Source organism: Prenolepis imparis, unplaced genomic scaffold (genome assembly GCF_030444845.1).
Source record: "Prenolepis imparis isolate NDT839.2.m4 unplaced genomic scaffold, iyPreImpa1.0 SCAF_14, whole genome shotgun sequence".
Taxonomy (NCBI): domain Eukaryota; kingdom Metazoa; phylum Arthropoda; class Insecta; order Hymenoptera; family Formicidae; genus Prenolepis; species Prenolepis imparis.
In genome coordinates this window covers 700566-717872 of record NW_028141172.1, presented here as the reverse complement: position 1 = coordinate 717872, position 17307 = coordinate 700566, and the positions used below count along the sequence as shown (strand labels likewise).

Genomic DNA, 17307 nt, shown 5'->3' with positions numbered 1-17307 from the left:
AGTTAGACTCCATTAAGAGGCCATCAAAATCGGAGAAGAGAGAAGAAGGGAAAAGCGATGTCCTGAAAGCGATGCGTGTTTCATCTCGCGAATTCAAGTCACGCGTTCTATCGGAAATTAGAACCTTTATACCCCTTGCGCGCGGTTCTAAAGTTACAGGGTGGCGAATGAGTGCTCCCCTATCCCCCTCGTCAAGGGATGGCTTCTTTCCTTTACGCTGGTTACACGATCCGGTTCGTTGCCTCCTCGAAAACGACACATTGACTCTACAGATATTAACTCAGTATAATAATACATTATCAAACATTACATAATAATAAAAAGAAACATTTTGTAAAGTTTATTTCATATTTTAAATATCAAGATAATATCACAATTATTTAAAAAAATTTTTATTTAATTTATATGATAAAACTTGTCGTATTTTATATGTACAATTTATTTGTATTTAACTTCATATATTATAATTGTAATTTATATTTATTGCAATTTGTACTGACCAAATATTTATTTTTTTTGTTACAGGTAAGTGTGGAAGATTGCATCATTACTAAATTACTAATTAAGTTCTCGTTCATCGCATCGTTATTAATTAAGTCTCGTCCATCGCATCTTTTTGTAAGTACTTTTTTAAATCAAGTGATTATATTTGCTTATAATTTTGCACTCTGCTCATTGCTTTACTGAAAGCAGGAAATTATTTATTAAATATATTATAGAAATGCGAACAAATATATTTCAAAAAATTAAATTATATATGATATTTGTATATATAAAACAATGTTGCCTTATAATAAACGCACGTTAAATATATAATAAATTAATAAATATTAATGTAAATTAATATTATTAATATATAAAAGTATTTATTACATATAAATTGGATAAGTAATAATTGAAAATTATATTATATTATATTTAAATTATTAATATCGCGATCCCGAGATCCGAGATCTCGTCGCCGTCTCTCGCAACGTTTCGTCGATACTCTCTTCCCTCTTTCATCTTTTTTTTTTATCAAGACGGCCGCGTGATAGAGACTGACGGATGAATTTATGGCGTCGGTTCGCCGCCATTCACGCGGTTTCGCGCTTCTTCCTTCCTCGCCCTCGTAACAGATCGCCCGAGCTGTCCGCCGCCTGTTCTCGCCCGCCGATGATCGAGCGCGTCTGCAACGGCGAGATTCTCTGCTCCGCGTTGATAAGAACCGGGCGATTTCTTAAGACGGATTCTCCCGTCACCCTCCAACCTCCCCTTCGCACGGCGATATACCGCAAGATTCAGGCACGCATGCTGTAAAGATTGAAACGCGATACTCGATTTCCCCGAAAATAATACATCTATTCGCTCGCGATATATTGTCAGTTTCGATCCTAGCTTTATTATTAATTTCACGCCGCGAAAAAAAAAACGACTTTACATTCGAAAATTTAGATTACATATTTTAAATCAAGAAACATTTTCGAGTCGTTTGAAAGAAGTTTCTCAGTCTGACCACTGATGGTTTTTTCCACTGACGCGTGACTGATTTTATTATGCCTTTTTTTATTTCAATTTGGAGTAGCATTTTTTTTCAAGATGGCTATTATATAGAAAGAGATCTTAATTGACATTATAAATTTAAATTTGCGACGCAAAAAAATTTTTTGTATTGAAAAATATTTATTTAATCGACTGTTTTTTCGCTGCTTTCCGCTGGCATTATTCTGTTAACTTGTATCAACGCGATCGTTCTCGCGAGGAGTCGATCGGACTTTGGATTCCAGACTGATCTATTTTAATAAATGGGTTAGCTGCGAGCTGCTACTATATACGTCCATATCGCGGCTTTTCAAGCGGAAAGGCAGAACTCGCGTCGCGTCGATGCGAGAGACGCGGCCGAGTTTCTCCGTCGATCCGGATCGTTCTCTCGCGAGAGAGCGCATTATCTGTATAAAGCGCCGTCCATATCTCGACGAATCCATCTCGCGTATCCGTGATACATTTCTCATTGCCGCGATCTCGTTTGATATTCTCGACGCCAGAAATATAATAGACGTCATGAATTGTGTGAAACTGAGATCAATCCTTCGTAATAGAATTACGTAAAGAAGTTTCGGATACGTTGTCGAAAAATCTTCAGAGCTGTTGAAAAAAATTCCTCCTCTTCGGTTTCCATCTCTCGTTTGCCGTTCCACGGTCGAAGCCGGGTGAGAGGGGGTAGGGGGGATTCTTGCGTCGCGCGATGACTTCCGGCGGACGAAAAGGCGAGCTGCGATATCACACCTCGTAGACACTTTCATACAAACGCCCCGATAACGCCAAGTTCTGCGCCTTCGGCGTTTCCTCGCTCGCCCCTGCTGCCCATCCCCTCCATCTTTGCCTCTTTTCACCCCTGCACCCCCTCCCCTTTTGGGGTGCTCCGGAATCAATGAATTCGAACATGATAATGCGAACTTCTGCCGGCGAGAGCCGCCGGGGTCGTCGACGACTAATCGGCTTCTCGAGATGGTGGAAGGGTGGATATACAGGGTGCTTCGGTTTCCTCACCATGCTTCCGCTCATCCGTTGATTCTTGGCCCCGATTCGGGGATGAATTGTGTCTCTCTCTTTTCGTCTTTCCTAATAGAGTTTATGAAATTTTATATAAGCATAATAATCATATAATAGAAAAGACAAGACTATTGACATTATTATTAAGATAATAGAGATTTTTTCAGAATTAATGATAATTATTTCTGAGATTTATTGACGGAGAATTTATGTAAAATTAATCGAGAAATTTACAAATACTTATCAACGTTTATTAATCTTATTTTAAATATTAAATTCAGAAATTTAATTACAAATTAAATCCACATTTTAAATAAAAGTTTGGAGGTTTTCCAAATTATAAATTCCGAGTTTTATTTTATTGATTCTTGTCAAACAAATGGGGTTTGTCTTTTAAAAAAAAAATCTCAATATTTGTATATCTTAATCTCAAATTATGACGCATGTGATCTCTCTTATACTGCTTCGCGACCTGAGATGGATTGTGCATTCTACAATAACGTATCGGTCGAATCGGAAATCGAGAGGGAAGACTTGCGAACGTGAGACTTGATGATCCTTTCCAGGTGCGCGAATGCGATCATTACACGAGGTCCGCGGGATCCGCGCGAGAACGGAAGGAAGGGGTAGAACAGGAGAAGGCTTCGTCATGGGGCGGGGAAGAGCCGAGAGGTCGGGGGAGGGGGGATGGGTCGAGGGTGAGTTTGACAGATCTTCATAAAGGCACACACAACTGTGCCGCAGCGATAAGGGAATCGGGAGCAGGCATCTCGCCATCCCCCGCTCGCGTCCCTCCCTCTTTTCCGCAGCCCGCTCTCGTAGTACACCCCGTCGTCGTCCACCCTCAACCCCTCCCCCCTCAACCCCTCCCCCCTCCCCCGCGTCCCTCTTCCACGAGAGGGGATGGAGAGAGTCCGGGCACTCAGTCAGTGCGCTGCTATCATTTTTCCACACGAGTGGGCGGGCGGTGTCGGTGGTTCCTAGCTTGGTACCGCTACTCCTGGTGTATTTCCTCCTTCTCTCTGTCTCTCTTCTCCTCCATCATCTGCTCTCCATCGTTCTCTCTCTCTCTCTCTCTTCCCCTTTTGCCGCATTTCTCGGATACGTTTGAGAGGAGAGAGACCATCTCACGAGACTCGAGTATTTTTTTCCGATCCGAGATGACAATTTTTTTGTTTAGAAAAGTTTGCGAAGAAGAGAATATGCATCTAGCTCAATTGCCATCTAGAATCGAAGAGTTGAATTTTTTCTTTTCTTCAATTAGAAAAGATTTTTTTAAGGGAAAATGCGTGAAAGATTTTAAGAGAAGACATAAAGAGAACTTCGAGGAAAGATATTTAGCTTTAGTGTGAAGATATATTGTTGATTAACCGTTCATCTTTCTGTGAGAATATTATCTAATACTTCAGCGTATTGCGAGATTCGCTCGCGTAATATAATAAGTATATATTCTACTATAATACTATAATAAAGTGTATATTAATCATAATTTCTCTAAGAAAAAAAAACTTTTGACATTTCTTCAGCATTTTTCCGCGAAAATCGCGTCCGAGGAACATTGCCCTTCGAACCGAGCGCCTTAGGGGGGGCAGCGGAACGAGGCGGGGGCATTTGGGAGAGGGAAAGGGAACAAGACAGGGTGGACTAAAAATAAAGTCGACTCTAGTCGGGAATGATTCGGTATCTCCGCGACGTCACGGGGCTCTGAAATATGAGAGATACGATGAACCTCGTCTCTCTCCTTCCCCCTCGTCTCTTCGCTCTTTCTCTCTCTGTCTTTCTTTCTTTCTCCTTCTCTCTCCCCGGCCTCCTCACCGTCATCTCGTTCCCCGATGGTGCATTAGTGCTAATCTCCGCTCTTTAGTCCTCCCTTTATCTTTTCTGCCCGCGTCTCCTCTCGTCTTCCCGTCCCTCTTCTACCTCTTGTCTTTCTCGTCTCGGAAGATCCGCTGTTCTCTCCTCTGATCCTCATTTTGGAAGGATACGTAAGATGCTGAAGAGGAGAACAGCGGGGGAGCCAAAGGAGGAACAAAGTATACCTGGGCTCCTCGGACAGCTTTATCGATGCGATCTAATCGCGCCGATCCGTTATTTCGGTGGCCACTGTGTGTATATATATACACACGCGACCCCCGTGTTTTTGTGCCCGTGTCGGAGTTTTGACACCCGGTATCTCATTAGGGATCGTGAAGGCCGCTGGTCTAAGGCGGATTAATTCTTATCTGGCCGACCAGGACTCGGGAACCAGATGCTTTTATTTCGATTCAAAGAGAAATGGAAACAAATGGATCTATAGTTTACTATATTTCCAAATGCAATAATATTATTCGACAGATTATTATTATATAAGACGTTAGTTAAAATAATTGTTTTATTTATTTTGTGCTCAAATATCAATATTAATGCTATACATATATGTATAATATAGTTTAATAAAGATAATAAAACAAAGTAAGTGTTAAAAATATAAAGATATAATTAATATTAGCAATTTAAATAATTTAAAAATTTTTGCGTATTCAATGAACAAAGCGAGATTATTTTTTAAAATTCTTATAGCAAATCCATTAGTTAACGTAATTAACTCTATGTCGATCGGCATTGTAAGAGAGGGTCAAGAGTCAATCAGATCTCTTATCGACACTCGATGATGTATCCGCTTGAAACGCGGCAAAACAATGCTATCAAGCCTGAACGACTGTCTCTTCCCATTTTTCACGCGGCGGAGATTAATTTGTACACAAAAACACAGCTGTGTTGAATGGTCGGGCGGGAATATAAATGTGCAGCACGCAGCGTTCGACCGCAAACATGGATAGGAGCAGGGGGGAAAAAAGGGGGATTTGGTGGACCAGTTGCCCCCGGAGAGCGAGAGAGCGAGATGGATGGAATAGAGAGAAAGATTGGGTAACCAACGTCAGCAGCCAATTCGCGACGATAGCATCTCGTCGAGTATTTTTTCCAGAGTGAGTGTCAACGAACAAATAGAAAAAACAAAAAAACATAGAGTCGGGGGGCGGGCAAGCCACTACTAAAAGGTCCGTCCGAACTTTTCGACAATAACCGGAGGGTTATTGAATTTTTATTGGCGGCGACGAGTCAATTTGTGATCGCAGCCCCGCCGCACCTCCTGATCGCGCGCAGAGTTCGACAGTTCATTTAAAAGCGATTCTCAAGCCGTCAAGCTCTCGTCTCTTTCGCACTTTCTGTTCTTCGGCAAAGTTTTCTCGCGCAGAAGATCTCGATCGTCACTTCCAACCGGATTTATGCGATCGGTTTTGACGATAGTTCTCTACAGGACGAAAAGATTTAATTTGCAGGGATACTTGTCAAGCGTGAAAAAATTAGGATAAATTTTATTTCTATTTAATTTATATAATACACTCAATGTTTTACACAAACGGAAATGTATGAAAATATTATTTCATTTTATCTTTGCATTTTATAAATTAATGATATGATTGAGAAATACAAGATTTATTGTTCAGTCAATAACTACTTAGGCACGACGAAGGAAATTGATGACAATTTTATTCTCGTTTCATTTTTCATCGTAAAAAGTCACTCTTGTCCCGCTATGTTCTTTCGATCAACTCCGCTCGCGATCGTCGACGGTATGAATTGGCTTTAACGCGAAATGTCCAAACGGCAGAATCTCGACGGCGTCTGTCGATGCTCGATGTCTACTTCGCGCGGGACGGTCCTTCAATAAGGCTGAAAAAAATTAGTCGACTGTCAGTTCAGAATGGAAATGGGATTTTATTTCCACGCACCGGCGGCTCCTCTCTCTCTCTCTTCTTCCGCCAATTGGCCGATCGATATCTCGCGGATTGAGTCGACGCGACGAGAGACGAGCCTCGCTGCGAGAGATGAGCTTACCGGTTCGGTAATTGATCACGAATTTATCGGCGTCTGACTCGAAAGAGAGGTGTCTTTCTCTCTCTTTCTCTCTCTTATAGATATACATATACGCATTCTCTATCTCTGTCCATTCGAAAGTCAATCGCTCGATTTTGACGCACAAGTGCCACACATGGCGCTCTCGAGATAAAAATAAAAATCCTCGGCTCGATTTATGATCGTTGATATAATAATAAAAGCGAGAAAGAATGTATAATAGCATTTTTTTTTTAATCACACGACGCGTTGATTAGAAAGTACAATCGAATAGATTAAAGCTGTGCAGTTAGTCCCCGTTGAATTATTTGCAAATTAAAAGCAATAAGTATCGTAATAATTACATAAAAGACTGAAAAATATATATTATTTTATAAAACTAAATTTTATAAAAATATATAAAACAATTATTACTATAGTAATATTTATTATTTGCGGTACAAAAAAAATCTACTTTCTAAATAGTTTATTATATTAAAATATAATGATAGAGAAACGCGTGCATGCGTAATATATATAGAAGAAGACCCTGTAAGTATCGTCGCCGAGAGGTAATCGGATCCATAAACGTGCTCGTGTCATCTCGAGCGATGATATCGATATATCCGCGATGTCACAAGACGATCACCGCGGGACCCTTTTCAAGGTCCGTCTCGGACGACCTCAAGACGTCCTGTCACGTGTTCGAGAAGCCCTCCTTGTCGCTGCATCCTCTCTAGGGATAGAGGCGACCGGAAAGTGCACACGTGCGATACGTATAAATGCAGGGATGCGTTCGTTCTCGCGCAACTTCGATATGCAGGCTTCGCACCTGTCGTCACGATCGCTAGACACGTGCTGCGAGGGTTGCAACCCGCATTTAACACGTGTGCGGCGGGATACACGATCGATCGACCGGAGTTCCGTTGCACTTCCGGTTGTTGGCGCCCTTTTCGACTCTTATGCACTTAGCTCAACTTTTAACTTAACGATCTTGAAAAGCAGTTTTCCGGAAAAAATATATGTATGTAAGTAACAAAATTCTATTCCAGATTCGTGTAGTAAAAGGAGTCTATATTTTAATTGTTATTAAAATAATAAAATATAATAATATGTATTACAAAATAAATAATTATTATTGGTAGGCATACATAGTTATCATTAATAAAATTTAATAATCGCATATATAAAATAATATTTATTTGAAAAGAATAAATAATAAATTTTTACAAGTTTTTATAAAAGATAATTTTTTGGATATAAATTTTTTTCGGAAAAATATATATATTAATAACAATTTAATAAATAAAATGATTTTTTCTCAATTTCCATTTTCCTCGGATTTTTCAATCTTTTGGTGACTTTTGAAGGAAGAGCGAACGCTGTAACGAGGATTCTCTGAAGCGGCCGAGCTTGTCCACGTTAATGGCTTAATGGCGAATCGATGTTCGGGTCAAATGCCGGTCGTGTCGCAAATACGCGCCGATTACAGGCTCCCTCGACTAGCCCCCAGACTAGTATCGTGAAACGGCGCCGATAAGAAAGCTTTATCTTATCACGCGGAAATGTTCCCTTCGCCTCCTCCTCTTCTCCTCGTCCATTGTCTTCTTCTTCTCCTTTCTTTTTCTTCTTCGTCTTCGTCCTCATCTTGGCGCGATTCAGCGCGGGCGGACAGGGCGCCCATTTATTCGCGAATGCCAAGGTCGACTGGCAAAACTCGGCATTTCACACCAGAATCTCACACAGAAATCCTTTACAAAATGCAATATATTCAAATAAATTTTTTAAGATAAAGGACAAAAATAATAATCTGATTGTGAGATGAACCCTGAGATCTTTACGCGCACATGTTGTCGATTTGTGATGACGACGTGACAGTGGGGAATCGTTAGATCGAGCGATGAAAAAAAACTACGCCCAGGGAAGGGACGGAAGGGGGAGATGGCTAAGTTTTGTCGGAGACCATTGTCCGGCTCGTCAGGGATGAAAAGCCCCGGAGATAGGAAGCGGTGGCTCTTGAGGGGTGATCGATGATTTGTCAAAGTCTTTCCTTCTCCGAGCGACGGCAGCATCGCTTTCGTGTCCAAGAACCCTCAGACCCGCAAAAAAGGGCACGTCCTTCTCTCTCGCCGCGGGTAATAAATACTTTCGGAAATGTGTGTTCTTACGAATTATATATCTAACGTGTCGCTTCTTGCGCGATTTCTACAGAGAATCGTTTTTTAATGTTGCGTAAACCGTGATAATAAAAAATTACGTAAAAGAAAATAATTATAGCGATAATGATAATATAATTATCTACCGTTAATTTAAAATGTCACGATTTTGACTTTTGACCAAAGTGGAAAAAAAATATATCGCATTTATTTTATTTTGACATATACCATCTACTAGTTTTAATCATCGATAACTTGCTTATTTTAAATCTTGATAATCAATTTTAATTTATTAGTGAATAGCCTAATTCTATTACGAATAGAAAGTCAAGAAGATATAAGTTTTAACAAAATAACTTTAAATCTTTTTTAAAAGTATTAATAATTTTTCCATTAAATTTAATGGCTTAAAGTAATAATTTGTTGATGAGAGGACAAAACGCTTATTTTAAAAAAAACTCCGGTCTTTAAATTTTAACAAACTCTATTACGTATCTTCGACAAAAATTATTAGATGCTTTTAATAAAAAGATCCGACGCTCGTAAATTCTCATGAATAAATGCGCGCGAGATTTGTTCACGGGAAACAGTTCCGAAAACAGGTCACACCCTCTACATCGAAGTGAGCCACCCTCGAAGGACTCGCGGCGATATTCCACCCCCCATCTCCCACAATTACGCGACCGCTTCCGGATGGCGAATGCATTTGCGCTGCACTTCATCGTTGTCCTTTCTCAGAGGGCCGGACTCACTCGCCCCCGCTCTTTCCTCCTCACTACCCCTTTACCGGACGGTGAAAAAGCGGCGGACACTTTTTATCGTCGCTCGCAATTACGATTAGCTGGAGGTCGACGGTGGGGGAGGGGGTGAGAGGGGACAGCGCGATTAGGGCGCCTCGTCAAAAACCGCCCCGCGGAACAAATGGTCGCTTATTCTCCCACCCTTCTCCTCCCGGTGGCTGGTGCATCCCCCCAGGAGCGGTTCTCGCGGCGAGAGGAGCTCGAAAGGATGAGAGAAATAGGCGACGGGGGTGGGAGAGGGTGGAAAGAGAGATAGAGAAAGAGCTCGGCTCGAGGGATGGCGCAGATTACACAAATGAGAAATGACCATCAGGCTATCGGTGGAGGACTTCGGTGCCGCCGCCGCTGCTCTGCTCCTGCTCGGGGTTTTGCAGCATCTGCGCGCGACGTGAATATACATACATACATACATACCAACGCCGGACGAGTGAAGGGGAGGGAGGGAGAAAAAAGAGCGGAGCTTCCGGCGGCACGAGCTTTTTAGATACGCCGCCGATAACGGCGGTATCTCGTTCGTCGCCGCCACGGTGCGTATAATTTATTTTCTCGATACCGTGCACACACAGTCACCAGTGAACGTCGTATCTCGTCCTGGTAAGGTTCGCGTCGAATCTCAGAAACGATCCCCCCCCGCGATTTCGTCGCGATTTTTCGCGCGACGAGACGTCGTCTTCGACCTTGAACATTGAGACGCTCTCCCTGCGTCTTTATATAATTCTTGCGTTTTAATTACGTAATTTTCTCAGCACATATATCTCGTCGTATGACAAAAAGGAAACGTAGCTATTAAAGATACATAACGTTCCTAACGAGATGGCGAGGAGCTTATTAAAAATACGTAAAAGTTATGGTCGGAATTAATTATGGTATTAAATATGTACGAATATCGAGTCGTAACATTCGCTTTAGGTTGAAGTATCATTGCCATTCTTTCCCCCAAAAATTCAGCATCGGTCACTGCGAAGGGCTTTCGAGCATCAAGCCTCGCTATCCGTCCATCTTCTCGGACAGATGAGAGGGGGTGGCAGATAAAGGTTGGTGGAGGGAGGGAGGAGGAAGAGAAGAGAGGCTATCTTTCGCGTCGTCTAGACTCGAGAAGCCATTCCTGGATTCTCTCCCCCGGGACCGGACCTCGACGTTCCTGAAGAGGAAGAGAGAGGGAAGGAGAGAGTTGGACGAAACAGTGAAACCACTGTGTCGAATCTGTTTCCCTTCCCTTCCCCTTCCCGCCATTGCCGGAGGATCTTAACGAATAAGATAACACGGCGCCAGGGAGTTCCTCTCTTCTCTTTCTCTCTCTCTCTCCTTCTTTCCCTGTATTAGGTACTCGAAGAGGCCAACGGTCACCGACACTACAGCGATGATCCATTCTGGCCATCCTCTCGACATCTCTCCTCGCGATTACGCGGAATCTCGTCGTCGTCGTCTCTTCCCCTTCCCCCTGTGCTTTTTCATACCTCTCGTCGGAGATCGCACAAACGATCGACTAGTTCGACCTTCCAGGAAAGAACTTGGCGCTTCGCATAATAAACCACATCCATCTCGTCATGAAAATGATGGAATAATTAAAAATTTTTTAAGAGGAAGAAAATTGTCTTGATGAGGGTTAAATTATATAGAGAGTTAATTTCTAATCTGAAAAAATTAAATCAAAAGACAGAGTTAAAAATAGACAAGAGAGAAACTCTCTCAAAAAACTATTTGATCGAAAATCAAATTATAAGCAAAAGTTTGGATCTTTTTCTCAGTTGTTTTGTGCACATAAAATCTAATTGAAACCGTTTGCACTTAGGGTTATTGATCCCCCGCACGTATCAACGGGATCGTTCTCCTCGTCTTCGGAGGATTCCGCGTAATCGGTCGCTCCTCGACAAGCGAGAACAACCAGTGTCAGTCTGCGCGAGTGAGAGGCTAAAGAGATGCAAAAGTAACTCCCTTCATTTCCTTCCAAACTTTTATTCAATTTTGAATTTGGCTTTTCTCTCTATCCTCATCTTTTTCTCATTTAATTAGAGAAACGTCAATGACAATTTTATTTTTCTTCAGGTAGAGTTTCAGACGAAAGTTCATAAATAATACGTGTCCGACGTTAAATAAGTTAATTAGGAATAGTTATATGAGGTACATCACGCATTTCTGACGCTTAATTTAATTTTTTATTTAAACAGTTTCGAAAAAAAAAAAGAAATCATTCGTCTTTGAGATGTGACAAAGGACCGGATTTTCTGGTCGCTTCGCGCGTTGCGCAAAAATTCATTTACAATCATGTAAATCGGGAATCGATCCCGACGTTGATCTATGCATATTTACACGCGCACCAGTACACGTCGATATCTCGAATAACGGGTGAGATGGATCTCCGATAGGCGGCTAAATACAAGTTCAACTGGTTCTCTCTTTATCTCCTCTCTTTTTTTTTTTTTTTTCGCAAAATATCGCATAAGTAAGACCGACGCGAATAATTTATTAGCGGGTAATTATCGATCGCGGCTTCGATAATGCCGGTTTCAACAACGGTTCCTCTCGGTGACGCAATAGAGCCAGACAGCCGAATAACGTTGTTATTGTACGCGAATCGGCGCGGCGGCGGTGGTCGGCTACTCTTGCGAAACCTTGCGAAAAATCCACACGCCGAGTGATAAATGCGCGCGAGCCATACGCCGTGACTAATGTTCGCGTTTTGCGCCTCGTCGAGGACATCGGCGAAAATGCGGATGACGTAGTCAGTCGCGGCGAGATCAGACAGAAAAGAGCGCTTGAGAAAGTGGATTTTTTTTTTACGGGCAAATTTTGAACAAAAGAATTTGCCGGATCTATTGTGGGAGAAGAATTTCAGTGTGGAGAAAAAAAAAATGGCGACAAAATTTGTATAGATATATGTATTTAATTAGGATGTGTTATACGTAGAAGAGCGTATAATTATGTCTTGATTTAATTAAATTTGCCCCGTGTCTGTTGCGTATTGAATTTGGAGGAAAATGATATTTATCATCATCAATTATTATCAAAATCATGTTTATATATGTATATACTTTTGGATGCATATATTTAATTAATGTAAAATAAAATACGGTTCGAGTACATCGTAATTATTTGAAACCTAATTCAATTTAAATACCGAGGAAAGAAACACACATATTAATAATTAGCATTAATTATTATCATTGTTATTATCGTTATCGTAATTAATGAAATATAATTTATAATTATTTCCTTGGTTTGTCATATATAATTATAATATTATATTAAACATTTTCCTAATTTAATCGATCATTATTATTGTTTCATACAATTTATTGTTATTATTTTTTTTACACTTATGTCACGTTATGATGTATTTTTCTTGTCGTCACGTTTTAGGAAAATGGCAAACTACTATTTCCATACTCGCGCACGTTTCCTAGGACTATACTCGTAGCTTGCAAATGACTGCGGTCTTTCTTTCTCTTCCGTCGAGAAAAAAAAAGGCTGTCTGCGAGAATAGATGCATTAATGTTTGAGTGGATTATACAAATGCACGTGTACCTTTGCATTCGTAACGCACGCAACGTCGGAGTTCAGTAGTTAACGACGTGTGAATATTTATGGCACTGTCAGCACTCGTTTCCGTCAGCACCGTTCCTCGATTCGCTCGCGCTGCTTTTATCGAACGACTGAAACTCTCTCTCTGTTTCTCTCTCTTTCTCTCGTCGATTCTACTCGGTGCGCGAATAAAGTCGAATGCATCGCGTCTCATCGGCCGTTGCACCATCGCGTATTTTTCGCACCGGCGGTATAAACAATAAGGCGTCACGGTATAATAGACGGACTTAAAATAACAAAGTGTGTGTATGGTAAGCGCGATAAAACCAGTTTGTTACAATTAAACAACCACCAAGGACATTATTGCAATAATAATTATATTATATAGATATTGAGATTTAAAAAATTGTGTATATTGTAGAGAATAATTATTCTTATCATTCATTATCATTATAATGCTTGAAATAGAGCGAATTTAGGTAATAAAAATAAAAATCAGAAAATAGGGAAATATATAATTCTAAAATATAATTAACCATTTTTTTTATTTCAAATCATAACACAATCAATTTTTTCAGAAATAAATTATATTGACAGTCTCTAAAAATAATTAAGCCTTGCAAAATATTATTTTATAAAATTAACATCTCAATATTATACATAAGTGCTTCTTATATCTTGAGTATATATCAGAGTTTTTAATATACCAATAATGTATAATATATAATTTATATAATATATATATATATATATATTAATATATATAAAAAGGCAATTTTTTTTAATTTTTGGAATCGAGGAATCACAGATGTCCGAGTCAATATCAGAAACTCTCCATCAGAGACAGGAAAGAAAAAACGTAGAGAAGTGCAACTGCGCGATACCGCATCGACGTGTCGGAGACAAAGAGCACGCTTATTAGATATAAATGGTTCCTTACGTGTCTTACGCCCTGGCCTTATCGTTATCGCTCCGTTACTCACGAAGCGAAGCGCGCGTTGCCGCCGCCGCGGGAGTATCTCTCGCGAGCTGCGCAGCGGTTATCGTTATCCGTTATCGCCCCGCGTTATCAGCCAAGTTGGAGCCTGGCACCGGGGTGTGCGACGGGGGTGCCGTTTCCATCGCCGGAAAACTAACGCGCGATATCGCGCCGGCTGGTCTCGCCAAGGTCCGCGGTGCAATCGAATTCGGTTAAGCGATCCTTCGTAACATCTGATGAAAAAAAAAGAGCTATGATAAAAACAAATTTAATTATTTATCAGTTACATTATTATATACAATTGTATGTGCGGTATCATCGGATTTGTCTTTTCGCCTTTGATATAAATCTCGATTAAAATAAAACGGTCGAATAATTCGCGCGAGATGAAAAGTCTCTTTGATTAAACTGATGTCAGCGATTATTCCTGGGAATATAATTTGGTGACTCACCGAGTCTGTCTCTCGAAAGAGCTTGACGGATTTCGGAATTGCCTTCTTCCGGCGTGTCTATCCAGTGGGTCAACAATGAAGAAGGCGAGGTGAAGCGACAAGAAAAAGAAAAGAGCGAGAGAGTAGGAGAGAGAGAGAGAGACAAGAACGACTGTCGAATGTTTGCTCGGTACTTATCGTGCCGCAACAGAATGCAAAGGACGGAAAGAGGGGTTGACAGTGACATGAAGTGAGAAAATCAACTGGTGGAAGGAGAAGGCGGAGGGAAAGGTGAAAAGAGTGGACCTGTGTGCGTGCGCGTGTGTGTGTGTGAGAGAGAGAGAGAGAGAGAGAAGAAGGAGAGTGATAACAGGTAGCCGTGGGTCTCTGGGCCGTTGGAGAACCAGTGATAGTGCTTGCATCACGAGAGCGAGCATCTCGTCGCGGTATCTTAAGCGTTTCGAAAAACCTAGGAAGTGCATGTAATTTTTTTAAATTTTGACGGTAATATTTTAGGGCTACGATAGGTCAAAGTTTTTTATAATTTGTAACCATATTTTAGATTACACAATTTTCTATATTTTGTGTTAAAAAATATATATACATATATATATCTCTCAAACTTGATTTTAATCTTTACTGACTTTTAATTTAATGTTAATATTATCGATGATTTTCAGTACATCATTAAATTACACGTTGCAACTTAATTTCAATCGATACATTAATATTTAATATTAGATAGAAGATATTGTTATAACTCTCACTTGTAAAGAGTGCGCCCAAAGTGCGTCGCGGAACGAGAGGCTCGTGAGATGGAGTAGGGAATTCCGAAACGATATAAAGTATTAACAACTCGCGCGCGTATACGTAAAATCGCATAATTAAGAGCGGCGAAACCGCTCGAGCCCCCGCACGCGTCAATTAAAACTTGCACGTGGAGGTCCTCTAGCACTTGCGGAGAGAAGCAAGTTATAATTAATCCAGGACGCTCCCATCAGAAACGCACGCACGGAAAAGCAGAGAGAGCTATAGCGCATTTACTGTAATATAAAAAAATATTAATTACGCCAATTGGAACAATTTCAACTTTTAATCGCGTTTTAACGCAAAGCAGTTTCTCAAATATTTATGTCTCTACACGCGTTCAGAGATGCAATTTTTATTTTTTGTTCTGTATTATATGTATATATAATATTTAACTCACATTTTATTTTTTTTTTTAATGCAAGAACCTTTTGAATAAATTTTGGAATTTGAGATTCGATATTTTTTCAAAATGCCACTTGTATTACTCGCTTTTTCAGAAAAAATTCTTTACTAGTGTCGCGTAGAATCGATGCATTTCCAGACCTCGTAGATGCGGGCGGATACGATCGATAAGATGATAATCGATAAGGTTATGCTGGCGCGGCTTATCGGGCAACGTGAGCGTGATAAGATCTCTGCTCCCTTGTGTACAAAAGAGGGAGCGAGAAAGAAAGGGAGAGAAAGATCAATAGATAAATATATATATATATATATATATATAGATACATAGAACGGATAATCCTCGCTTCTCGAATCCTCGCTCAAAGTCCGTTCGCGCGATTACCGATATAGAGGGATATATTTTAATCGAACGTGAGCGGCTTCGATCGCGGAGGATCTCCTTCGGGCTGATTGTTCACGTCGCGATACGGCGCGCCAGCGTGTTAACGATATATCGGACCCCTGAAATTCGTGACGAACGTGTCCCCGACAAATCGGCGACTATCGACTCGGCTATTCCGCGGCAAACGACTTAGTCGTTCGCACGTACTCGATATTGCCGATTCAATTTGCAATTCGACGTGCGAAGAGCCAGCGCGTAAGATTCGTGAGACCGCGAACAAATCGAGTTTTGTCGAATTAAAAGAAGGAAGTTTCCTAAAGATTAGGCAAAGATTAGTTTGATGAAAGGTTATTCCTTCAGCTTGCTTGAGCTTTTTTAAGGACTTGTTCGTCTTAAATTTATATTTTTCAGGAATTACATTTGTCTTATTAGGTATAAGATAACAAAAAATTCAGAGGGAGGAATAAGAACTTATAATTTTAAAAAAGAGGAAAATAATATTCGAAATACAGTGTGTGACAATGACAATTGCTTGTCCGAAACTGTGTTATACATGATTCAATTTGCGTTCTGCGACATTTATTGTGACTAAATTTGACAAGACTCAGACGTCTGTGTGTTCGATGAGGAGTGATCCGTAAATCATGTCGGAAAGTGCAATAAGTGCGAGAAAGTCGAATGCTCGTTTACTTTGAAGATTTATTATTTTTTTATACAACATGAGCATACTTTTGTGGCGTCAACGTAGGGCTGCTCTCTCTTTAACGAGTAAGTATAGTCCTGGATCTCACTATTCTAGATGAAATAATATTGATATAATCAAGCTTTAATATCATTATTATAGATACAAATAATATAACTTTATTATATAATTTTATTTTTAGTATTCGAATTATTTAGTTTTTAAATAAAAAATTATATCATTATGCTTGGAATTTTATCAAAATTTTATCATTAATTTACTTAACAAATAGCTTGATAATTATTATATAATTAATAACAATATAATTATAGGGAGTGTTATAATCGCACAGAAATTAATTACATTAACGGGATATTAAATAAATCTCGATATTATGATTCTGAAAATATCAGTTTCGATTCCGTTAAATAAATGGAAAACGTGTCGTGTGGAAAATAGAGGGGAAAAAAAACACTTTGCTTCTCGACATAAATTATACACGATGCATTATAAATTTTATAATATTTTTTATATTTTTATATGGAGATAATTTTTTTCTCGCGATTCTACGGAGAGATCGAAAACTTGTCGTTCTTTTTCTCTCTCTTCGGGAGAGAAGCAGGAAAGAAAGGGTTTCGATGAACGCGAGTCGCGGCCTCGTAGAGCGCTAATGGGAGGAGTTCATTAAGATCGCACGATTAGAGCGCCTTATCGCGGCTAACCGAGACTCGTTAC

At 40.1% G+C, this 17307-nt stretch overlaps 1 protein-coding gene across 2 annotated transcripts in view; it reads left to right on the top strand.

Moving 5' to 3' along the window:
- The window catches only part of Ush (Zinc finger protein ush), a 158639-nt gene that overhangs the window by 91107 nt on the left and 50225 nt on the right, over positions 1-17307 (top strand). The window contains exons 1-2 of one of the 2 annotated variants that reach the window (XM_083053852.1): positions 14673-14800; positions 16302-16658. The exons of the other annotated variant lie outside the window; for it this stretch is intronic. Of the exons in view, the coding sequence (XP_082909978.1) occupies positions 16610-16658 (49 nt within the window). The 5' untranslated portion in view covers positions 14673-14800; positions 16302-16609. Of the gene's footprint in view, positions 1-14672; positions 14801-16301; positions 16659-17307 lie in introns of those variants that run through there. 2 annotated transcript variants of the gene reach the window in all.